This window comes from Phaseolus vulgaris, chromosome 6 (assembly GCF_000499845.2).
Source record: "Phaseolus vulgaris cultivar G19833 chromosome 6, P. vulgaris v2.0, whole genome shotgun sequence".
NCBI lineage: Eukaryota > Viridiplantae > Streptophyta > Magnoliopsida > Fabales > Fabaceae > Phaseolus > Phaseolus vulgaris.
The window spans coordinates 20,963,299-20,988,980 of record NC_023754.2 but is presented as its reverse complement, the minus strand read 5'-3'; the positions used below and the strand labels follow the sequence as shown (position 1 = coordinate 20,988,980).

The 25,682-nt window shown below is 31.3% G+C and overlaps 2 protein-coding genes and 1 non-coding gene across 4 annotated transcripts; 2 read left to right on the top strand and 1 right to left on the bottom strand.

The window, feature by feature from the left end:
* Positions 1-1,053: 1,053 nt before the first annotated feature.
* On the top strand, positions 1,054-5,342 carry LOC137831764 (cysteine synthase). Of its 2 annotated transcripts, XM_068639572.1 has the most exons (12): positions 1,310-1,474; positions 1,566-1,614; positions 2,206-2,260; positions 2,333-2,442; positions 2,678-2,735; positions 3,046-3,309; positions 3,389-3,526; positions 3,618-3,669; positions 4,039-4,118; positions 4,366-4,425; positions 4,640-4,720; positions 4,942-5,342. In XM_068639572.1, exons 3-12 carry the CDS (start codon positions 2,219-2,221, stop codon positions 5,032-5,034), a joined length of 978 nt encoding a protein of 325 aa, XP_068495673.1. In that variant the 5' UTR covers positions 1,310-1,474; positions 1,566-1,614; positions 2,206-2,218; the 3' UTR covers positions 5,035-5,342. The 2 variants fall into 2 exon arrangements, with proteins under 2 accessions (XP_068495672.1, XP_068495673.1); XM_068639571.1 differs by having other exon boundaries at positions 1,054-1,614.
* Positions 5,343-6,135: 793 nt separating this feature from the next.
* Positions 6,136-6,296, bottom strand: LOC137833710 (U1 spliceosomal RNA). The gene has a single exon (XR_011084779.1). It is a non-coding gene; the product is annotated as a U1 spliceosomal RNA (small nuclear RNA).
* A 2,777-nt stretch (positions 6,297-9,073) lies between these two features.
* On the top strand, positions 9,074-12,222 carry LOC137831763 (proteasome subunit beta type-4). Its single transcript, XM_068639569.1, has 6 exons — positions 9,074-9,237; positions 9,389-9,465; positions 9,705-9,834; positions 10,026-10,185; positions 10,286-10,471; positions 11,857-12,222. Exons 1-6 carry the CDS (start codon positions 9,206-9,208, stop codon positions 11,968-11,970), a joined length of 699 nt encoding a protein of 232 aa, XP_068495670.1. The 5' UTR covers positions 9,074-9,205; the 3' UTR covers positions 11,971-12,222.
* The last annotated feature ends 13,460 nt before the right edge of the window (positions 12,223-25,682 follow it).

Genomic DNA, 25,682 nt, shown 5'->3' with positions numbered 1-25,682 from the left:
AGATCTTATCATGATTATAGGATAAATTTGATAATTGAGATTGAATTTTTATTAAAAAGATTTATTTGATTGAATGCTCAGAACATATATATATATATATATATAGTATTTTATTAATTAATTTTTATTATTAATGGAATGTGGTGTCTTCTTATTTTTTAACTTATCTACTAATTCCTTTTTTTTTTGCCTCTTTAATCTCTTTTAACTTTATTCTTTATTAAGTAAAATAGTAATTCCTTCATCATCTAAATAATGACAAATATTTAGATAAAAATAAAAAATATTTTAAACATTTAATTATAAATTTTAAAATATTTAAATTTATAAGTCACTTAAAGTTTAATTAAAGAAACGAAATATAGTTAAGTAAAATAATTAATACATTCATTATATTAAGAAACATTTGTTTATATAAGCAGCAGCTATTTTTGTCATTCAAATTTTAAGACCTTCATACTTTTTTTAATAAAAAAAAAGATTTCAAATCTGAGTGCTATTTGAATTTCAATGGGAGAATTCCTTTGAGCATGTCGTGCAAGCTATGTCCATTAATTTGGCCACACATAAAAAAAATAACAATTGCATTAATATCAGTTTTTTAATGAAAACCATTTATCATTTTTGTTATTATTAATTAAGAAAAAATGTTTCTATAGAAATAATATAGATATTAAAGAACCCTAAATATATTTCTAATTTACATAAAATAAGAAGTTTTGGTTTTTGGTATGTAATTTTTTTTCTTTATTTTTATAAAATTTAAAATAATTAGTTTTTAAACGTGTGAATTTTAGTTTTAGTTTATATGACTATTATTTTATTCCTTTAAAATTTTAAATTTATAATATTTATTTCAAAATATTATCTTAAATGTAAGGTGTTATAGTGTAACATTAACACGAATAACTTAGAATAATCATTAATTAATTAATTAATATTATATAATAGGTAAATCTATTTTTTACTTTTTACAAAAATTACAAAAAAAATCAAATTATTTGACAATAACTTAAAAACATATTTAAGATGGGCAAAAACATTATCCAAAAAAGGCCGTTGGAGTAACAATGCATTAATTTGCTCTGGTTTTGAAACTATTTATCATAACATAGTTTTTGAGACAGATTCTTAGTTGTAAGAATAAAGGCATCGAACTATTTATTTTTATTTTCTTAATAGATTTAAGGTATCGTTTTTTTATTGCGCATAATAATGAATAATAAATCGCTTTTCGGTTACAATAAATGAAAATGCAATTAAAAAAAATCGTAATGTTTATATAATTTACTTAAAAAAAACTCAGGTCGACATTTAAGGAAGCGGAATCTGTGCTTGTACTTTGGTATGATGTTCGAAATCAGTGTTGGAAATTTGAAAGAAGGAACAAAAAAGACAAAGACTTTAAAGAAGATGACAAAAAAATAACAAAACAGGACTTGTGGGTGTGTGTGTAAGAGAGAAATTAAAATCTGTAAGTATCTGTTTGGTTATTCAGGAAAGAGATCATAGAAATTCTGGTCCTCTTCAGATATATAAGTCTTCTCTATCTATCTTTCTATCAGAAACAAGCGTTGGTCGGATAAGGTTGTGCTGTGGTGGTGACTCACTCTGGTGAGCCTTGCAATTGCATTGTTCTAACCAACTTTTATCCTTCTATAATCTTGGCTTTCTATCGCTATAACTCTTAACTCCTTGTCTATGTTTTTTCTGTTTAAATTAGATACCTGAATTTGATGTGCCTTACTCTCGGATCAGTTCATTGATAGTAGAGAGCTTTAACCCTGTTATTGACTTTTGGTTTTCAAGTTTAAACTTCAGGCTTAATCTACTTATTTTATTTTTGCTACATATTTCTTCAGTTTCTGTCTTTAGTAGATCGATTCGTGACACTTGAACAAGAATTCGAACTAGTAATATTTCTGAAACATGAGCTCTACAACAGTATAATTTTCTTGGTCAATCTGAGGCTTGAACTACTTTGTTTTTGTATTTTTTTTATCTGATTCTTCGTTCTCTCAGTCATGGTCTGTTTTTTTTAGTAATTGAGATGCATTCTGAATGGAAAGTGGAAATTCTTGATCTGTTTTTAGTCACAGGATAACTCAACTCAGCTGAAACTAGTTGGATAATTAGTTTATGATGATGAGGTATCTTTCTGTTTTCAATTACCGGATCTTTGAGCCATTTTTTGTGATTTTGCAGTGATTTGGTGAACATGGCGGTTGAGAAGTCAAGCATTGCAAAAGATGTGACTGAAGTAAGTCATGTTCAACCCTGTTCCTTTTGTCTTTAGCTCACAGTGGTGTGAATTCATTTCTGTAATGTGCAGTTAATTGGCAAAACACCATTGGTATATCTCAACCACATCGTGGATGGATGTGTTGCCAAAGTTGCTGCGAAGCTAGAAATGATGGAACCTTGCTCCAGTGTCAAAGACAGGTATAGATATACATATCTTCATCCTATATTGGAAATTCAGCTGGTAAAGTTCCATCTAATCATTACTCTTGATTTGGTGCTTGCATGTTTATTCTCATAACACCCTTCAAGAAATGCTTTGATCGATAAAAGTTTGGCAAAGATGTTGTATGATTGATGCCAAGTCTCTTATGGCATGCAACAATATGTACTCAGAAAACTTATGCAATAAATATGATTATTTATTTTCCTACAGGATAGGATATAGCATGATTGTAGACGCTGAGCAGCAGGGACTCATCAAACCGGGTGAAGTTAGTTCTTGCTTTAGATTGACCTCTCCTTGTATATTTGAATTCATGTTTAATAATCTTTCCCATTGCATCAAAGCTTCACTCTACTTATTCTTCCCAATTTGTGGTAGTATTGTATGAGTAGTTGTTGTTTAATGCTTTTTGATATTGACATAATCTAGCTTTCAATTTTAAAACTAGAACACAGGAGTGTTTCTGTAAGACCCTTTTAACCAATTTATCATCATTTCACACACAGCCTTATCTTTCAAGCAAAGTTATTACTGTGTAATTGGGTATTAATCTGGTTTATTGCTGTTCATGTTATTAGAGTGTCCTCATTGAGCCTACCAGCGGAAACACTGGCATTGGCTTGGCATTCATGGCAGCTGCTAAGGGTTATAAACTTATTATAACCATGCCTTCTTCAATGAGTCTTGAAAGAAGAACCATTCTTCGAGCTTTTGGAGCTGATTTAGTTCTCACAGATCCGGCCAAGGGTATGAAAGGAGCTGTTCAGAAGGCAGAAGAGATAAGAGAAAAGACTCCCAATTCTTATATGCTGCAGCAATTTGAAAATCCTGCCAACCCAAAGGTATTGTGTCAATGCTCTTTGTTTGAAAAAGCAGTTGGTTGAGGAGTATTCAGCATTCTATCATTCCTCATACTCTTAGGTTCATTATGAAACCACTGGACCGGAGATCTGGAAGGGCTCCAGTGGGAAGGTTGATGCTCTTGTCTCTGGGATTGGAACGGGAGGTACTGTAACAGGTGCTGGAAAATATCTGAAGGAGCAGAATCCTGATATAACGGTTAGGCTTTTAATTTTCTCATGGTGTATGAACTAATCTTTGTAATGTTTCCCTGCACTGTTTATGATTTTCCCACCATTTTTTTACTTAGCTCTATGGCGTCGAACCAGTAGAAAGTCCAGTGCTGTCTGGAGGAAAACCTGGTGAGTATTGACTTTCTATCTGTTTTCATGGCAACTGTTTGATTACTGGACCTGGTAGAATATCAAGAAAGATCTCAATCTTATTTGTTTGAAATTTACCTGGAAAATCCAAAAATATAAACCACAATTGGTATTTTCAGGGATATAACAGAATTATTTTACAATTTCATTAGGTTTCTTACTTTTATGGAAATATTGTTGATCTGTTGTTTGTATTTAGTTTCCTAAATTTGAAGGAAGAAATGTGTGCTTTGTCATTCACTGTTACTACACTTAATGAGCATCTGTGCATGTTTATATTCATGAAATGTCTGCATACTTTTATGTACCTTTTCCTTGACACATGCATGGTTCTTAAATGGATATAAGGTCCTCATAAGATCCAAGGAATTGGTGCCGGCTTCATCCCTGGTGTTCTGGACGTTGATCTACTTGATGAAGTTATTCAAGTAAGCCACATTCCTTTTTGATAGTTTATTTGTGCTTAAATGAAGAGTTTTTTTGTCATGTATGATAATCTGGTGTGCCTCTAGTCTCACACCTGATATTTTTGTTCTTTATATACATGCAAGAGTTACAGTAATTGAAGGCTGGAAGTGTATTAATGCACTTCTTTGGAGAACTCAAATGTATGGTAATTTATCCATGCTTTCTGAAAATACAGATAGTAACTTTCCTATTTGTTTGTGATTTTAGATTTCAAGTGAAGAAGCTATTGACACTGCTAAACTGCTTGCTTTGAAAGAAGGTTTACTGGTAAGTTCACCTTAAAGATAGATTGCTTTTCAGTGGTATTATTTCTTCTTAAGCCTTGACTTTGATTATGTGCATCATTAACTTTTGTTAGTAGCACCATTAACTTTTGTTTGTAGCATATTTTGAATTGCTCATGCTTTGACCACACAGTGGCTGGGCATTGGGAGGAGACAGTATTTTTATTGCTATTTTGTTTGTATTATAAACATTGCAGGTGGGGATATCATCTGGTGCTGCAGCTGCAGCTGCAATTAAGATAGCAAAGAGACCAGAAAATGCTGGAAAACTCATTGTTGTAAGTTTGTCTATTGTTCACCTAACATCAAATTTTCTTCAGTGAATGTCATTTTTAGTTCCACTTTAGACAATATAAATGTGTTCAAAGATTGTCACAATAGTTGCATCTCTAAGTTGCTGATCGTTGAAAATAACTTATAGTTTTAGCTTTCAGAAATATCACATTTGGTTGTCATATATATATTGAATCACTGATAATCTTGTTGCAAACCTGTGTAGGTGGTCTTTCCAAGCTTCGGAGAGCGTTATCTGTCATCAGTGCTCTTCGAATCTGTGAAGCGAGAAGCAGAGAATTTGGTCTTTGAAACTTGAATATAAAGCCAAATTAGTCTTTTAGTGCTCGTGTGTAATAGCCATTTGATGCTTTTCAAGTTGCATTCTCTCCTTGGTTAATGTATTTATTTTTTTCCGAATCTAAATGTTAAAAATGGGTTTGTGTTTGCTTGTGAAATAAGATTCAATAATAGTAACAAAAGTTTGTTGGAATGTTCAAACTTGTCTTCAGTGTACTAGTTTTAGTTGCTAGTTAAGTCCGGTGAATTTCTGGACCAAGGCTTAAATGATCCAGACGAATATATTACATGTTGAATTTTAGTAAAAACAATTGAGTTTTACTTGTATTTTGTTTTTCATTCTATTGTCTCTATAATTTGAGTTTACATGTTGAATTTAAGTAGTAAAAAAATTGAGTTTTACTTTTATTTTATTTTTCCTGCTACTGTCTCTAAAATTTGAGTTTTGGTATGCAAATACTTTTTGGTAGTATTCTTGCATTAGGTTGAGAAATTTCCTCTGGTTTATTGACATTGAGATTTATGCTTATGGAGCTTCATTGATGTTGGAGCCTAAAAGATACAATTTTTTGATGGTTGGAGCAATCCATTAATACTTTTTCATTCATGGTAGCCTAATTGGTTGTTAGGGCTTTAATTTAAAGGTTGACTAATACTATGTATGATTTATGATCAAGTGCTAGAATTAATATTTAAAGCATTTGTTCTTTAACAAATTAAACTATAATTATTTTGTAAAAAGTATTTTATTGAAACTTCTAATTTTAATTTAACTGTTCTATTAAGTTTCATATAAAGTACACGCAAACACTACTTGTGACGAAATCAATATCCTCAAAATACGCCTATTAATACAACAACTAAACAATTCAATATTTTAGTTCTGACCACATAATAATATTATTATTTTCAAAAACATAATTCAGAATACTAAAATTAGTTTTGCCAATAACAATAAATAATTCAGTCCACAACTCAATTTAAGTTTACTTCAAATTCATATATAAATTAAAACACTTAATGCATTAAATGAGAGCCGAAGAATTGTAGTTATAACCTATTGGGAATTAAAATAAACAGCTCAAACTGCATAATTAGAAAAATTTAGACTAAAGTATAGGAAGGGGCCGCGCGAACGCAGGCCCCCACTGCCACAAATTATGATGTAGGCTCTCCCACTTGGGGAGACCTTAGGGTGGCACCCTTCCTAAGTGCAATGGAAGTCACCAACCTAGGCCATGGACCTTATTGATCATCCATTGACCCCATCCAGGTAAGTATGTTGTAACGTAGCCAGTTGCTCTTTATTTATTCAGTATTGTCAGGTGACACTATTATCACTTAATCAATGTGGGACTAGCTAATAGACCATTTTGTTATTTTCTGTAAGGGGTTTATGTTTTATCTATGAGAAACATACAAAGAAACCTGTTTCACCATTTCCACGAATTCATATATTAAAGAATTTCGAAATCAGAGTCTAAGGAAAATATCAGCATAAGTGAATTTTTGTCCATTGATTTTTGCCATCAAGCCTACATCATCCATAAGAAATAGAATAAGATCATGGCCCTCTGTTTCTTTCTTCGGTGTTCACTATGACTACAACCCATCACCTTAGAGATTTTTATCATTCATGAAATATAAGTGAAGCTTCTCATTTCCCCCCTCATGATTCAAAATGAAATGACTGTTGCTGCCAATTGCATATGGTCAATTATTGGATCTTCCCACCAAACAACAATCCTATTATGCATGATGAAAGTTGCATTGGATAACATGTTATATCAGAAGAGGTACATTCTTAAATGTGTGTTGTCCATAAGCATTTTAGTGTTTAACTCTGCAAATGCCCATACTATTATCATATTATTACCAAATGTTCCAATCCTCAACCAAGCATTTAACATTTCCTCTCTCTTTTTGTATGTAAGATTTGCCAGATTCGTGGTATAACTTGTGTGGTTCGAAGACATTGCTCTGATTCTTCAATTTGTGTGTAACTACTGTTCTTCCCACAGCAAAGTTGCAGTTGTTCTGCAGGCTTTGGATTAAGATTCTATATTAGTGGTATTTAACAGGAATGACACATTTATGAGAGTGCCTCAAAATATAATATGGTAAATTAATAATCAATAGTAATGATAGCACAAAAAATAAGAAATATTAGTCTCTGAACACTGCTGGGCAAGCAGTTGAGATTTTTATGCATACATGGCTTTTAACTCAAGAACACGATTTATAAAGTGTGTTTAAGTTGAATGAGAGGTAATCAACCGTAGTTAACTTGTTTAACACTTCTTGGTAAACAATCTAGATTACTTGTGAAAGCCATAAACCATTTTAATAAGTTTACTTGTACTTAACTTGTATAATAATCTGGTGTGCCTCAATTCTACACCCATTGTTATTGTTTTTACATGCAAAACATGTAATCTAGACTGCATAAACAAGTCAAAATTTCATTGCTAGCATTAGCACACATTAAGTGTCATCTAAACTGTTTTGAACAAGTAAGAGAAATGAATTCTTATCAGTAATAGTATGAAATCTCTTCTATTATTACTTTTCTCTGGTTTGTGCAGTGGAAAATGAATTTGAAGGCTTGAAGTGTATTGATTCACTTATATGTGAGGAAGCCATTGTTAGTTCTGCTTTAGATTCATCTGGAAGTGAATTAAATATAAATATATTGTTCATCTGACATGAAATTTTGTCTTGTGAATGCCATTGTAAGTTCTATCAGTGTGTTCAGAGATTTTCACAGTAGATACATCTTTAATTGCTTATCCTGGTAGAAACTTCTAGTATTAGCTATGAGAGATATCACTGAAGCAATAAGCAGAGAACTTGGTCTTTTAGCCTTGAATATAAGTTCATACAATCATCAAAATGAGTCATTAAAAAATGTCAAAAATAATATTATAACAAAAATTTCTTCATTTACCAACTAAAATTTTTCCTTGTATTCCACATAAGTTTTAGGTCTCTCACCATTATATCCTATCAAAATTATTTTTCTCCTTCAAAACTTTTTAATTGTTTTTTCTAACTCTAAAAAAATTATAAAACAATTATGATTAAAATAATAAACTATAAAAAAGACTTTTCTTACCCTTTATCTTTAATATGTAAACAAGGATTTTCTAAAACTTATTTATTACTTCTTTCCCTCTATTTTTCTATTTTTGATTTCTAAGTAATTCTTTGATTCAACACAAATCTATAATTTTCTCTATTTTGTTGAACTCCCCTCTTTTTATAAGCACAATTTTATTGATATTTTTTAATGATTGGTAAAGAATAAGTAAATTGTTATTTTTTTCAATTATTGGTAAAGAGTAATTATATTGTTTTAAAATTCTTTTTAATTAATAATAGCAAGCACCTTAAAACTCTTAACTTGTCAACTTTATTTCTTATTTTAAAATATTCATTTTAATTAATTAAATATTTTTTTGAGTACACATTTACTTTTCAATTATTTTAATTAAAAAATTTCACATATCTCTTCCCTATTATAACCAAAAACTAAAGAAATAAAACACTACCCAACTTTAAAAAAAAGTCATTTAATATTTTAAAATTATTGATCCTTAAATATAAAAAAGAGTTAGCTAAATTTAGTAAGAAAAAACAATACTAATAATGATAATAAAATAAATAACATATCATGTTATCGTCACTGTAAAAATCTCATTATGTAGCATAGTAAATTAGTGATTGCTTAGATGTTAGCATGCCTCCACCAAATATACTTAATACTTAATTAGCATCTTTTGAACTTCGCCAAATCTAAATTTTCAAGTGAGAAATATTTTTCTTAGATAATTTTTATATTTCTAGCCCATAAATTTGTATTTTTTTCAGATAAACATAAAATTTGTATAAAAAAATCATTTTATTTTTACAATTATATTAATTTATGATAAGAATTATTTTAAAAGGATTTCTAACAAAATGAAAATATTTATGCACAGGAGGGGTGAGAGTCTCAGAAGTTTTTATTTTATGTTAAAGAGCTTTTTGGCTTGGATTGGGGCTTACGAAATTAAACTTCACAAACGACGTCGTTTGCTATGAAACATATTTAAGAAGCTATATTTTACTTTTTCTTTGTGTTTCTTTTCTTTTCTCTCCTTCTTCTTTAGCACTGTGACGACGATCCAAGGTGATAGATATTCGCTGCCATGGAAGGTGTAGCTGAATCCCAGCGAACTCTGTAAGTGTACTCTCTCTCACTTCCGCGATTTCTTCTTTAAAGTTCTTTTTATTTTATTTTAGGGTTTTCACAGTGAATGATTTGATTTTACTCTTAAACTGCATATTTTGTATCTCATTTTTTTTGCCCTAAATTATGCTGTAACCCTTAGGTACCCATACGTGACTGGATCCTCTGTAGTTGCTATCAAATACAAAGATGGGATTCTCATGGCCGCTGATATGGGAGGTCTGATATTCAATTAGCTTTTTATCTTCGTTTCAAAATGCTCTTTATCTGATTATTGTGGAAGTTGCTTTATCGGAGTATTTTCTTTCTAAGAAATAACATTATCGGAGAAATGAATTTTACCGCTGGTATTAGTTTTTGTTGTCTGATTCATGAATCTGCAATCTCTGAAAAGTTGTTATAGTGTTTTTAAGTATTGGAATAATTGTATATCATATGAATGGGGGATATGTTGATAGGTTCATATGGATCTACCCTGCGGTACAAGAGTGTCGAGCGTATCAAGCCTATTGGAAAACATTCTCTCCTTGGTGCTAGCGGGGAGATAAGTGACTTTCAGGAGATTCTGCGCTACCTTGATGAGCTTATGTGAGTACATTTTCCTTTTAATAATTATTGTTACTCGTTGTGAACTGGTTATTCTGCTCTGTTTTCCATGCTAGGCTTGTTTTTTTTTTTTTGCACAGTGAAATACTCCATCTGTGTAGTTTATCCCTTTACCTTCTTAATACTACAATAATTTCCATCTAAATGTTTTGTTTTGAGTTTTGATTGTGCAGCCTTTATGACAACATGTGGGATGATGGGAATTCTCTAGGACCGAAGGAGGTGCACAATTATTTAACACGTGTGATGTACAATCGGCGGAACAAGTTCAATCCTTTGTGGAATGCACTTGTGCTTGGTGGAGTTAAAAATGGCCAGAAGTACCTTGGCATGGTCTGAATTTGTGTTTCTTTGTTTTTTCTTTCCAGTTGCAAGTTTGGTATACCTTCAAGTTTTTTCTTTCCAACAATTAAAATCCGTGTGTCTTATCCAGGTTAACATGATTGGCATTAATTTTGAGGACAACCATGTAGCGACTGGGCTTGGAAATCATCTTGCTAGGCCAATTCTTCGTGACGAGTGGCATGAAAACTTGACCTTTGAAGAGGGTGTCAAGTTACTAGAGAAGTGCATGCGCGTGCTTTTATACCGTGATAGGTCTGCAGTCAACAAAATTCAGGTTTTATACTGTTTCCTTTTCTTTCTCTGCCCTGTCCTGCTCTTCCCCTCCCTTCTCCATTTTCCATTTATCAAACATGTATTTAAGATATAAGTGCAGAGGGTTTCAATTTGTACAGCCTCAAATGTGCATTTCTCATCTGGATTATTTATCAAAGTAGTAAAAAAGACCTTTATTTTGTGAGAACAGCTTTAATACCTCGTTCATAAGGAATTGAAAAGTTAAAGTGGGCATTACGGAGGTTTTAAAATCTCACAATGCCCCTCCTGTGTTGGGAAAGTCATGTTTTTTATGTCTTTTTCCTTCACTCTAAACTGGTGATAGTAAGATCTGGGATCTAGCTTATATAAAATTGTTCCTATCAACTCGACCAACAGTTCATGAATAACAATTATGAGAATTTTTTCGGGGATAGACAGTAGTTATCTTGTTCAACTCTCTATAGGCAACCCAACCTCCAACTTCAATCTTTTTTCCTCTATAAAATTAGAAACTGAAATATGATGTTATTGTCCTCCATTTACATGTGCTAATTGTTCGCCTTTTCTAAGTGCTATAAATAGGAGAATATTCTTCTCAAGTTCTTATGTTTATGTTCATGTTTAAAGGTTTTGCTCAATATTTTGATCGGTTTTGGAATTTGAATGGGAAGCTATTGAAAATTGGTTGGTGATTCTGTCCGGAGCTCTCTTAATTTTGGATTATGCATATGGTTCAGGCTGATGCATATATCAGAAAGTTCATCAGTAGGATTTTAGCTCCTAGGCATTTCTCACATGCTTACCTAGATGTCTTTGTGATCTTCTCTCTTCTCTACCTTTGTTTGCATACTTATTTCTAACCTCCACTTTTAGCTCATGGGATAGAAAGTTAGTAGATTCGTTCATAGACAGCTAATAAGAATTTGCAGTGTTGTACTTGTGCGAAATCATGTGTGAATCTTGAAAAATGATGTTTCCTTCTTTTCTTTCATAAATAAGTTAATTTTGGTCGACTCTAATCAACGTCACATGGCAACTACTAACTACTGCAATGTTTGCTTGCTTGTCATTACCCGGTGGTTGTCTGCTGATCTGTGAAAAACTTTCAATTTCTTTTGCTGTGCCAATTCTGTATAGTGTTGGTGATCATTATTATAACAGTCAACCACTGCTGCTTGTGTACCGTAGGTTCTTGACTGCTAAACTGTATATACGTTGAAGATGTTAAATGAGGGTTAAACTGAACCTTTATTGCACCCTTTCTACCATGTGTATACTTCGATCTGAACTAAAATTATGACTCTGCTACCTGACTTCCTCCCTTGTTGAACTGAAAGGGGCTTTTATACATATTGCATGATTAATAATTTAGTATACTCAAGTGTAATGTACGACTGTTTGCAGATATCGAAAATTACAGATGAAGGTGCCACTGCTTTCCCTCCTTTCTCGTTGAAAACGTACTGGGAGTTCTCTGCCTTCAAGAATCCAACAGTGGGCGCTGAAGGCTCATGGTAGATGACAACCCATTGTGAAATGAAACAGAAGTTTAAATGAATTCCAATACACTGCTTCAAGGTGTTAGTCTGCCTTCTGAAGTTAAGAGTAACTCTGTTTTTATATCTTTAGGTTCGAACTCATCTGTTTCATTAGAATCTATATTTCATTATGACATTCATCAGATATTTTTCCTTTTCAATTGCTTGCATAGACATCAATGCGGTCCAACTGTTTGAATTTTAAATTAATCATGCAAAGATTTGTCAACAACATTGATTTCTTATGTTCTCTTTTCCTATAAAACAAAACTAAATGCGTCTGCCATTTTGTTTTAGATGTTTGGTTTCTTTGGATTTCTAGAACAAACAAATGTACAGGCATTTTTATATAATTTTAATTTGTAGAAAAATTTACTTTATTTTAAAAGAAATCCTTATAACTTAAGAAAATTGTTCTTTATTTTCTTATCATTTTAATATTTAATTATGCTTATATTTCTTTAAATCTCCGGTGCTCCTTGGTCACAGCCGAATACCGTCTACAATTCTCATTTTAACTGTGGTTGATTAATCTCTTGTATGTTCTAATCTTCTAAATTCATTTTTAAAGAAAAAAATTTATCAATAATGTCATTTAAATTAATCTGTATCACCCTCTTTTTCTTTTTAAATAAAAGTCCATGATTAGGAGATTCTCAATGCCATTTTAAGTAAATAAAACGGAAAAGGTATTGTTTTGTTTTCTGTTGGGTTTGGCTGTAACTTAGTTTTGTTCAAGTTTCTTCAGTTTTCTTTAAAACTTAGTTTGAGATGAAAAAGACTAGGGATATTTTTATGAATTTAATTCGTTAAAGGAAATTCATTGAAATTTAAGCTTGTAATTTTTATCCAACCATAAGCTTGAAAATTTAATTCCATTTTTTGTTGGAAACAACCATATTTAAAAAGGATAAAAGTTAAATACTATTGAGACAAAGATTAAGTTTAACATAACAATTTTAAAACAGCAATAAAGTTTACGGATTATCTAGAAAAAAAGATAAAGTTTGAACATTCATTTGAAAAATTAAATATTTTAGGATTTAGAGTTTAGGTAAAGTTTAAGGTATTTATTTAAAATTTAGTTTATGATATATATACTTTTTAGTTTTTCTAACAAATACTCTTGTGAGAATAAAATTTCTAAGAAAGTTGAAGTCTATACATTAATTTATGTACTAAGTCAATTAAATGGATTAACTTAGTTTCTTGCCAAAATGATGGGGGCAATGGTTTCTTAAACCCAATTAACTTTTGAAATCTTAAAATTGTGTCTCATTTTAAAATTGGAAATCCAAAATTAAAAAATACATTTTGAAAAAGAAATAGATTTTTTTTTAAATAATAAAATTTTGAAAAATAATAATTCTGAAACAATTTTTGAAAAAGGATTCCAAAATTTAAAAAAGTGTTATCAGAAAATCCCAAAACATGTTTTGAAAAAAGATTTCAATGGAAAGTGTTTTCAGAATCCAGATTTTAAAATGTATTCCAAAATATTAAATCCAAACTACATTTTGACCTGTATCCTAACTCCTATTTAAAAATTATCCACGACATTTTAGTTATTTTGCATGAGTGATAGGGTGCAGTTTTAAATTTGTTGGGTTTAGGAAGCAATTTCTAAATGATGGGTATCATTGGGGAAATTTAGGCAGTTTCTTTCTGCATCCTACATTTTTCTTCTTGCACCCCACAATGTTGTGCAAAGACAAAAAAATTTTGCAGTAAACTTTTGAATTGGCATTTCTGGTAAAATTTTGGATTGATGCATTCAGTAACTTTCCGGATTGCTACTTCCGGTAGTACATTAATGACAGTGTTAATCCAAAATAAAAAATGCAGAATATCCATAATTAAAAAAATTATTCTGGATTTATCAATCTGTAATTCAAAATATGTATTTTAGATCCAGAAATCCATAATTGAAAAAAAAAATTATGAATTTACCAATCCGTAATAAAAATTAAGCTTTCGGATTTAATATTTCAGAAATCAACAATTTATTCAAACTTTGTTTTCGGAACATCTCCTCATCCAGAAAGCAACATGATTCACTTTCAGATTGATGAATCCGTAGCACACTTACAGATCCTGATTTCAAATAAAAGGTGAAGGTCAGTTTTTGAATTTATAAAATTGTAGGGGTGCAGGAAGAAGCTTCCAGAAATTTGGGCCAAAAAAACTGGTATACCAGGCCCATTTTATGTTTTAATTTATTTCACATGTTATAAATACTTGCTTAAAAATGATCTAAAATAACACACCTGGACTCATGATTCAAATTAGTGAATACAATTCGATTCGAATTAGTTTTTTTTATTTTTGCCTTACTTTTACCCCCCAAAACAATTAGTGAATACAATTGGTTTCGAATAGACTATTCAAACTTTTAATTAGTGTATTATTAAATAAAGGATTCAAAAAATTAGAAGAGAAATGAAGTAGGGAAAGGCCTGTTACGAAAGTAAGGTCAGAAAAAAAAAAAAAACATGTTTTATTTAGACGCCCTTTTTTATTTTTCATACTCAAACTTTATTTTAAACTGAGTTAATTTAGCATTGATTTAACTGATTCTAATTATTATTTTTTTTCAAAATGATTATTTAATGTGGACATAACTGACACATTATCCATGCTATTCTTTTCATTTAAATTAAGAAATAGTATTGATTTAATCAATGTTAACAATAAAATAAATATTTTTAAATTTGTTATTTAGCATGGGTCAATTTGGCACTTTACTTGACCCTAACTTATTCGTTTTTCACTCAAATTATGAACTAACATTCATTTTTACACTGACTCTGATTATAATTTTTTTTTAATTAACACTATTATGGTAAATGCTATTTTTATCCAACGCTCTTTATTTACAATGAAAAAATAAAACAAAATAAGAAGAAAATGTAACTAGTGAAAGAGTCTTTTTCTACATGGAAGGAAGTGATAACAAATATTAAAATTATTAACAACATTTCATGACAGTAAATATTAAAACATGCAAATAATAATAATAATAATAATAATAATTTAAATCTCTGAGTTAGAGACCAAAATATAAAAAAAATAGTTAATCTTAAATAAAATCCCAAAAGCTTCAAAATCTTTTTTAAATTTTCTTTACTTTTATAAATTAATGCTATAACAATATCTAGTCTTAAATATCCACACAGTAATTTAAGTTTATACTATATATTTATATACATATAAAGGATTTTTAAGTATAAAAAGTGTTAATAGATTTTTGTTTTTTTTAGATCCGTCCATTCTTGCAACACCATCACATTTCATGCAATTTACTTATTTTTCTCATTTTATTTGTTCACGCTCCAAATTTCAACTCATTCAGATAGAAAGGAAGATTTTATATCAATTTTGTTTATCTATGAAAAAATATTTTCTATTAATCTCTCTATTTCTATTCTTCCTATTCTCTTTAGACTTAAATTTTTAAAAAATAACTAACTTTATATTAATTAAGAAAAATAGTTAATATTATTTAATTTCATTAATCTCCATTTAATTTTAATCCGAAGATGAACATAATAAATAGTTGTGCATATTGATTGCTGGCTAACAAGAAAATGTGTGGTTCTTAAGAGAACATTACTTCATTTTGAATTTGCCTTTATCGTTTTTGTGTGGCTTTTATTGTTTACAGTTGCACGTGCTTTTCAATCTGACATTATTAATGGCAATATTTAAGAAATAAAATGAGAAACATAAATGGAACGCAATTTTCACATTATAAAAATGAATAATGAAAAAGTAAAAATAAAAAATGTAAAATGTTGGTTAGAACAGGATCATTTATGGTATATAAAATACATTTAAATTCACTTTTAGTCTTTATAATTATGCAAACTTGCAATTTTTGTTTGTTATTTAACTAATTACAAAAAATATTGCATGCATGATAATGTTAATTATTATATTAAGATATTAAAAAAAAGGTTTCACAATTGACTTTAATACACTAAGATATTAAAATAAGGTTTTACAGTTAACTTTAATATTTATTATTTTGTTGATGAATATATAACAATTCTGATTAACAATTAATTCTTTTAATTATAAAAAATAAAAGGACTAGACATGTGTTAAAATTGTTGTCATATTAAACAAACGAATCGTCGTATTATTTTTTAAATTCAGTTTTGTTTATGTTTTTTTCTTCATTTTAATATACCTAACTATATTGAAGAATATCATATACAGAAATATATAAATGCACACAAAATAATAAAAAATTAACAACATTAAAAGAAATTGTAAATAAGTATTTTAAATTGTTAAAAATTTCAAAAAATAAAAATATTAAGCTAAAACTAAAACTAAAAAAAACATAGTTTGAAAAAAATTCTAAGATCATTTATTCCATTGTGTATTGTGTTATATAAATTGATAAAATAAGTTTTTCGTATTTGTTTAATATTATTAATAAACTCAAGATGAATAATTGTAGATCTATAAAATATTGAAACATATAATAAGTTGAAATTAATTCATAAATTAGATATAATTTTTTACATAAATAATTAATTAAACATAATTATCCGATTTAACCTCTTTCAATATCAAAATAATTATCATTCATTATATTACATAATAATCACACTTATACTCTTTAATTAATTTATTGCACTATAATTTAATATTACCAACCTAATCTAAAACAAGAAAACGACGTATTACAAAAGTAAAGCAACAAAAAGAACATAAGAAACATTTTTTATTTGAACGTTAATTTTTATTTTTCATCTATTACTCAAACCAACCTAATTACTTTTTGTTGTCTTTGATAACTATCAACATCAGAGAACACAAAAAAGACACATTACAAAAGCAAAGCCACACAAAAAAAAAAAAAAAAATTATTTGAACGCATTTTTTATTTTTCATCTATTACTCAAACCCACCTAATTACTTTTTGTTGTCTTTTGATAACTATTAACACACGACAGCACGAAAAAGACATATTATAAAAGCAAAGCCACACAAAAAAAATAAATTATTTTTTATTTGAACGTCCATTTTTATTTTTCATCTATATTACTCAAAATTTATTTTAAAGTGAGTTATCATTGATTTAACTAATTGTAATTGCAAAAAGTAATTTTTTAAAATTGTTATTTAACGTGAAGTTATAACTGCCATTTATATACGCTATTTTTTATTATTTAAATTAAGAATTAGTACTGATTTAATCAAGATAACAATAAAATAAATATTTTAAAATATTATTTAACGTAGGTCAACTTATAGCACTTCACTTGATTCTAGCTTATCTGTTTTTTCACTCAAATTATGAATTAACATTGATTACACTGAATCCGATTATATATATTTTTTTTCTAATTAAGAATTTTGTGGTAGATGCTATTTTTAACCAACGTATTTGTTTACTATTAAAAAAACAAAACAAAATAAAAATAAGGTGTAACTAAGGAAAGAGTTTTTAATATGTAAATGATAACAACAAATATTTAAATTTAAAAAAATAACTATTAAAACATACCAATAATGATAATGCTACTACTAATTATTTAAATATTTGAAGACCGAAATATAAAAAAAAAGGTCGATCTTATAAATTTAAATAAAATCCTAAAACCTTCAAAGACTTTTTTTAATTTTAGAAATTAATGTTATAACAAAATACACTAACTATAATAAATATTTACTCTTAAATATTTCTTGAGGGTGATTGATTGCTGCCTATGTTTTGTTTCGTTGTCCTATATTCCAACATCACCACCAATCTATTTTACACGACACGAGTACTACAAGAAACACGTGAAACCTTTTTTATTTATTTATTTATTTATTTTGTTATCAACAAACACATGAAACCTTAATTAACATGTGACGAAATAATGTTTGTTACAACTAATCTTATTTAATTGCAACATTAAATGAATAAAATATGAAGAGATATACATATAGAACCTGCAGTTTTTTAATGCAATCTTATGCAGCAGAAGAACAACCTCCATGGTTATACTGTTTTGGGTGTTTTGTTGTAGTTGTTGTGGTCTTTTTATAAGGATTGACACTATAAAAATTAATTTTTTAAAATCAAAAAATAAAATAAAATAGTTTATGGTATAAAAAGTTTATTTAATTCCACTTTTAATCTTTATAGATTTGTAAATATGCAACTTTTGTTCCTACGAAATTTTAGTTGTAGATTTAATTTTCCAAATTAAATAATTTTAATCTACTGTTAATATGTTATTCAATTGCTAAACAATGTTAAACGTCTATTAGTATCAACTACTCATTAAGATATTAAAAATCAAATTTGATAATTAACTTTAATACATACTATTTTTTACATGAATATATTAACAGATTTGTTAGCAATTATAAAGTTATTTAATTTAAAAAAACTGAAAACAAAATTTTACAGATAATGCTAAACTATGTATAAAAAGATGGTTTTGAATTAAAAAAATATTATATAAATAAAATAATAATTTCAATAATTCTGATGTAAAAGCAACATAAACTTCTTAAACAGTTGGTACATGTTCTTTTATTAATTTCTAGAGTGATTTCTTTTTTATCAGCAATAAAATATAAATAAATGAAAATCACTTCAGGGGTGGTCCAACCCTTTTACAAGAACATATAGAATCCAATTCCTAACTTGACACGCAAAATCGTCGGACAAAGGACCAACCAAACCAAGCGCTAACTAGCTTTACCGAATCAGCCGTATACAGGCCAAAGGATCCATAACCCAACAGGGGTAGGAAAAGTAAACTTCATGGGACTTTGCAGCAATCCAAGACTACACCTTTACTTACGCTGAGGCAAAAACTTCTAACACATTTGCCACTCCTCCATTAAAGACGATCGAGTTCCTATGCTTCCAAATTTCACATCATTAACTGAAACAGATGCCTGACTCAACCTGAATTGGATAAAATTTTGCATAGGATCCAAATGGATACGAACGACACTCCAAGCCACTCAAAGCAAAGACACCAGACCCTCCAAGAAAAGTCACAAACGGAGAACAAGTGACTCGACGACTCTTCAACCTTCCCACACAAGCAACATACATGGTTTTCAACCACCACCCCGCGCCTTACCAAATTAACCCTAGTCGCAATCCTATTTTCCAACACCCTCCAGGCCAAGAAAACAGCAGAAGGCAAGGCTTTACACCTCCGCAACCTACAGTAAATCGAAGAGAATTCCCCATCACTAACCCTCCTTACCTTAATATAAGTTGAGTTAACAGTAAAACTTTGAGACCCCTCAGCCTTCCAGACCCAGCTATCCACCCCTCTCGCATCTATCTTTATCCCTTGCAGCAACTGACTCACTGCTCCTCCAACAACTTCTCCCAGTCAAAGAGGGATCTACGCCAGCACAGATGTCAAATCCAAACACCATTAGACCAGTTCCCGATCTCGGCCACCTTAGCAGCTTTAACCGTGCTAAGCGAATATAATCTCGGAAACATTCCCTTCAGGGCACCAGAAAGAAATATTCCCTCTATCACCAACTTTCCACTCAACCCCATCTTCAAAACTTCTGCCTCAGCCCTTTGAGGCCCAAACCTCCTTCAGGTCTCTCCACCACAGGAACCCCTGCAAGATTTACCTTCCGCTCTCAAATTCCTCCAACCACCATATTTAGAGTTGAGAATCTCTTTCCACAAACATCCCTTGGTCGATCCCCACCTCCAAATCCACTTGCCTAGCAGGGCCAGGTTAAAAGTACTTAAATCAATGATTCCAAGACCCCGTAGTCCCGAGGCTCGCAGACCTTATTCCAAGAGGCCCAAGCGATTTTCCTTCCGTCAGAGCTCCATCCCCAAAGGAAATTCCTTTGGATCCGAACTAACTTGTCAGCCACCCCATATGGCAGTTTGAATAAGGACATAAAGAATAACCAGGACTGAGGAGAGGACTGACTTAATCAAACAGATCCTCCCAGCCATCGACAACAACCTGCCTTTCCACCTCGACAGCTTGCCCTGAACTCTCTCTAACACCCCGTTCCAAAAAACACCGCGCTTGTGGCACCCACCTACCGGTAATCCTAAATAAACAAAAGGAGTTACCATTACCTTACAGTTAAGAATAGCTACAAAACGCTGAAGCGAACACTAATCCAACCCCATCTCGCCAATTCTGCTTTTTAGAAAATTCACCTTAAGCCCATAAGCAAGCTCAAAGCAAAGCAAAATAGCCTTAATATTAAAAACACTTTTGGTATTCGCTTTGCAGAAGAATAAGGTATCATCAGCGTATTATAACATATTAACCATCACCTTAGCTCTTCCAACCTCCAGACTGTCAATCAAATTCTTCTCTTCCGCCATCCTAGACACCCCAGCCAACCCTTCAGCAACTATAAGGAAGAGGAACGGAGCAAGCGAGTCACCTTGACGAAGTCCCCTCCTAGGAGAAAATTCCCTAGTTGGGTTGCCGTTCACTAATACAGAGACTGAAGCAGATTCTAAACAACACTTTATCCATCGAATCCATTGAGCACAAAAACCCAGCCTTTCCAACATATAATATAGGAACTCCCAACTAACCGAGTCATATGCCTTTTCATAGTCAACTTTGAAGAACACACAACTCTTCTTCTTCCTTTTATATTCTTCCAGCACCTCATTCGCTACCAGCACACTGTCCAGCAATCCCCTACCTTCAAGAAATGTAGACTGTCTAACATCAATCACTTTGCTAATCACATTTTTCAAGTGCAGAGACAACGCTTTTGAGATAATTTTATACAAGCATCATATTAAAGAAATGGGCCTAAACTCGCCAAGCTGCAAAGGATTTTCAACTTTTGGGACAAGACAAAGGAAAGAAGTGTTTGAACCTCTAGGCCAATGACTCTTTGTTGCAAAATTCTTCACTGCTGACATCACATCCATCCTTAAAATTTCCCAACAAAACTTTATGAAACCAAAATTAAATCCATCAGGACCAGGGTTCTTAGAGCTTTCACAATTCCAAACCGCAACCCTAATTTCTTCTTCAGAGGACTCCCCCACCAACATCTTATTGTTTGCTTTCGAGGTAGAATTGAACCTTACGTTATCTAACCTGACCTGACAAACATCGTTCCTGTCAAATCTATCCTTGAAGAAGTCATGAACCTTGTCCATGATTACTCCCTTATCCTCACATCACCTACCCTCAATAAACAACCCGTGCAATTCATTCCTCGACCTTCTCCATTTCACAGATGAGTGAAAAAGCTGTGTTAAGATCCCCCTGTTTCAACCATTTTTGTCTTGCTTTTTGAAATACAACAGCCTCTTGTTTAAACATGGCTTTGTTCAGATCAGCCAAGAGTGACCTTCTCTCCTCCCTTTCTGACTCTTCTATACCATTATCATCATCCCGTGTGTCTAACTCATTAATCCTCCTTTGTAACTCCTCACTAGCAAGGTTCACATCTCCAAACACTTCTTTGTTCCAGATTTTCAACTCTGTTTTAAGCTTTTTCAATTTTTCTTTTAAGACGTAAATTCCACTTCCTTGAACATCAAAGTTGTCCCACTTCAATCTCACAAAATCTTTAAACCTACTATCTTTTTGCCAGACATCCAAACTCCTAAAAGGTCTCGGACCCCAGTCGACAAACACTTCCTTAAGGACAACTGCACAATGGTCCGAGATTGACCTGTTTAGGACGAACTGTTGGCAAAGTGGTCAGGCTTCGAGCCACTCCTTTGACACAAGAACCTTGTCAATTCTACTTTTCACCAATCCATTAGGCTTATACCAAGTAAACTTCCTACCAACCAGCGGGATATCCACCAACTCAAATTTTTCTATAAACTTTTTAAATCCTTTTATTTCTCTAGAATAGCCTGTCACCGAGATCATACTCTTTCTCTCCTCTTGTCTAACTAAATTAAAGTCTCCAATAACACACCAGGCCTTAGAAAGTTGATTCGACCTAAACCCATTGATCTCTCCCCACATCACTTTCTTCTCCTATAGGGAGCCAGAGTAGTAGACATTCACGATGGAGACATGTAACCCATTGCCTACCTTCCAAAGGCCCTCAATGATAGAGTAATTCCTTCCATTAACAAAACTAATTATCTGAAAAGTCGTATTATTCCAGATCGTAAGTACCCCTCCAGCGCTGTTTTCCACTTTGTTTTCAACCCAATCAACATTGTTATTTCCCCAAATAAGGCACACTTTCTCCCTACTAACTTCAGAGCATTTCGTCTCCTGCAAACACACCATATCCGCCCTTTTCTTACTTATCAAATTACTTAAATATTTTATTTTCATAGCGCCTCCTAGTCCTCTAACATTCAAACTAATTATCTTCATCGACAAACTGACTAGTCTCCCCCCTTGACTTCCTTACCTTGCGACCATCCTGAAACGTCAAAGCTTGTAAACTACCAATAACTAAGTCTTCTCGCCCAGGGTGAGAATACCCAGCTTCTTTACCAACATTCCACACACTAGAGGCTTCGTTCTTGTCATTTTTCACCCAAAAAGTTTTGTTGCAATTTTTAATTGCACTGTCAGATATGGCTAGAGAATTGTTTCTCATAGTAGGTTGTTGAACCAGAAAAATTGCCTGATCCACCAGATTATTATTGTCAAAGAGAAAATATGAGAAGACAGACTTATCCACTTTTAGATTCGACCCCTTTATGGGAACGAGGAACAAGGAATTGTTCGCCTCCGTCCCGCCAAAGGACCTTGAAGGGTTGTCTATACCCTTCCCCTCCACAACCAACAGATCACCTTCATAGCCCTTCTTCTGCCCACTGACCAATCCCTGCACATTACCTCCGTCATCTGCCACCATATGACCCAAGATCTCACCACTTATTACATGGTTTATAGATGCCACGTCACCCATTCCTACCTCCCTCACACCAGATTGTTCCAACTCTCCTAACTTTGGGCCTAGCCTAACCGAATCGACTCTTTCTTCCTACACCTCCATACCTTCTTGTGCTACCCCATACTAAATATGAAAATACCATTTTATCCTTTTTTTCCACCCCTTGGATTTGAAATAATAAGCCTATGGATTATGTAATCCGGATATATTCCGAATTACATAATCCGAAAGTCAATTTCATATTTAGAAAAGACTTTCGGATTATGTAATCCAGAAGCTAATAACACATCTGAAAAAAAAGGCTTATGGATTACATAATCCGAAAGCTAATCTTATGTATAGAAAAGACTTCCAGATTATGTAATCCGGAAGCTAATCATAAAAGACTTCCAGATTACATAATCCGGAAGCTAATTCTGAATCTAGATAAAGACTTCCAGATTATGTAATCCAGAATATTGAAAAGGGTACTTTTGTAATACGAAAAATTTATGGGGGTGGCACAAAAAGGTATGGAGGTGCAGGAAGAAGCAGCCAACCGAATTTCCTTCCCAGCCCAAGCTTTCCTCGTGGCCCAAAGCACCAACACCACCAAGACTCTCTTCAAACTCCTTCATCCACGTGTTTGAAATGTCCTTATTTAAGCCTAGATGGCTCTTTGCATGCCCCACTTTAATGCTGGGTAGGTGAGTGGAACACTCCACATTAAGGTACCGTTCGCTTCTAGGGGTGGTACTGTTTGTGACGACGGAAGTCATAGTACCACCCCGTTTGCTTCCAGTTATGTATGCGGGTGAGGGAGAGACTGCAGGGAAAGTGTAGGGGGATCTTGCATCTTCTCCAAAATGAAGAGAAAGGGGAGAGTGCATAGCAAATGCCACATCAGATGTAAAAAATTACTTTTCTACCCTTCTTTTCTCTTTTCTCCTACACTACAAGAAAATCATGAAATAGAAACCAATTTTTAGATACCAAAATAATTAGTTACAATAGGAACTAAAATAGAGACCATTTTAGAAACTAAAAAAAAATTGGTTTCTAAATTAGTTTATATTATTTTCTATTATTGTTAAATAGTTTCTAAATTGGTATCTAATTAACAACTAAGGTTTTAGATACCAATTATTTAGTTTCTAAATTTGGTCTCTAAAATCTTGGGTTGCTAATTAGATACCAATTTAGAAACTATTTAACAATAATAGAAAATAATAGAAACTAATAGAAACTAATTTAGAAACCAAATTTCTTTTTAGTTTCTAAAATGGTCTCTAATTTAGTTACTATTGCAACTAATTATTTTGATTTTTAGAAATTGGTTTCTATTTCATGATTTTCTTGTAGTGCTACATGCCACCACAAATCTGATAAGTGTCTAATTTCAGTAATATTTCATATTAAAATATAGGCACTTATGAGGATTTATTGCTAATTTACATATAAAATAATCCCTAATTTATGAATTTATACCTTTTTACATTTTTTATGATCTTTATTTGAATAAGAGTATTTTATTCTCAAATTTGGTGTTAATTGCAGATTTCTAAGGAAGATTGGAGATTTGGATTAAAGATGAATGATTTGAGCTAAAAAGATAAAGATAGAAGGTTCCAGAATGGAAAAAGATGCAAAGAAAGATTGGGCCTTTTTTATGTTTTATCATTTAGCCCATTAGCGCGACATAGGAAACAACCTAACCCTAGAAAACTAGGATAAATAGAGGGCTAGAGGCTCAACCTTAGTGTGCCAGATTGAGAGGAAAACACCATAGAGTGAATTGTAACCCAATTGGGAGAATGGAAGGTGATAGAAGTATGCGTGGCTAATTCTACCCTTTGGGATTGGGAGTAATCTGCTCAAACTCTTATGTATTGAGGTGATATTTTATATATTAATATTCAGTTCTTGATTGATTATTGGTATTGTTGTTTTACTTTTAATTCTCCGTGACAAATTGAGAATCTTAAATCTGATCGAGAGGTATTTTTAGGGTTCGGACCTAAACAACAATACTTAACATATTTGAGTGCTAGGAATAGACTTGAAATGTTAATAGCTATTAAACGTCTGAGCTTCGTTCTAAGTTGTTCTTATAAGTATGCGAGGGATCGATAGTTAGGGAACATTCTTAAGGATTTTATATGCGAGGAATCGATATAAATGATTTTTATACGGGCATCAATTTCAATTAAAGAACTTAATATTAACATGCTAATCAAAATACATGAGAGTGAGATAGATGAAACTTAATCCCAATTTTTCCAATTGAAGCAACTAATTCTTTGTTTGTTTTCTTATTGATCAGTGCCAACATAATCACTTCAAACTCTTTTTTATTGTTCTGTTGTTATATTTAGCGAATATTGTACTCGATAATTTACTGTTCTTTGTGGGATCGATATCCGTCCTTAGGGACAATTATTCCATTCTATTCAGGTTTTTTTAATTTTGTATTTATTTATTTTAATGTTATAGTAATTTAAAAAGGCAAAAAAAGTTTAGAGAAAAAAATTTAAATTTCTAATAATAAATGTAGATAGTTATTAGTTTTTAAAAATTAAATTGTTTTAAAAAATAGCTTTTTATTTCTAAATAATATTTTTACAGAATGGAAATAAAAATTTATAATGTTTAGTTAATTTTTTTTTAGATTTGACATAAATTATTAATGTTATCATTAAAAACATTAAAAAAATGTTGTAGTCATTTTTTTATAACATTTAATTATTTATAAGAAAAAAAATTATTTATTTAAACTGAATATTTGTAGAACTGGAAATAGAAATTTGTAATGTGTAGGGTTTTTATAAATTAATATTATAAATTAAAAAA

Coding starts and splice junctions, on each gene's coding strand:
- LOC137831764 (XM_068639571.1), top strand. CDS start 2,219: ATGGCGGTTGAGAAGTCAAGCATTGCAAAAGATGTGACTGAA. Junction 3,310..3,388: donor AAAATCCTGCCAACCCAAAG/GTATTGTGTCAA, acceptor TCATACTCTTAG/GTTCATTATGAAACCACTGG. Junction 3,527..3,617: donor AGCAGAATCCTGATATAACG/GTTAGGCTTTTA, acceptor TTTTTTACTTAG/CTCTATGGCGTCGAACCAGT.
- LOC137831763 (XM_068639569.1), top strand. CDS start 9,206: ATGGAAGGTGTAGCTGAATCCCAGCGAACTCT. Junction 9,466..9,704: donor CATGGCCGCTGATATGGGAG/GTCTGATATTCA, acceptor ATATGTTGATAG/GTTCATATGGATCTACCCTG. Junction 10,186..10,285: donor GCCAGAAGTACCTTGGCATG/GTCTGAATTTGT, acceptor TGTCTTATCCAG/GTTAACATGATTGGCATTAA.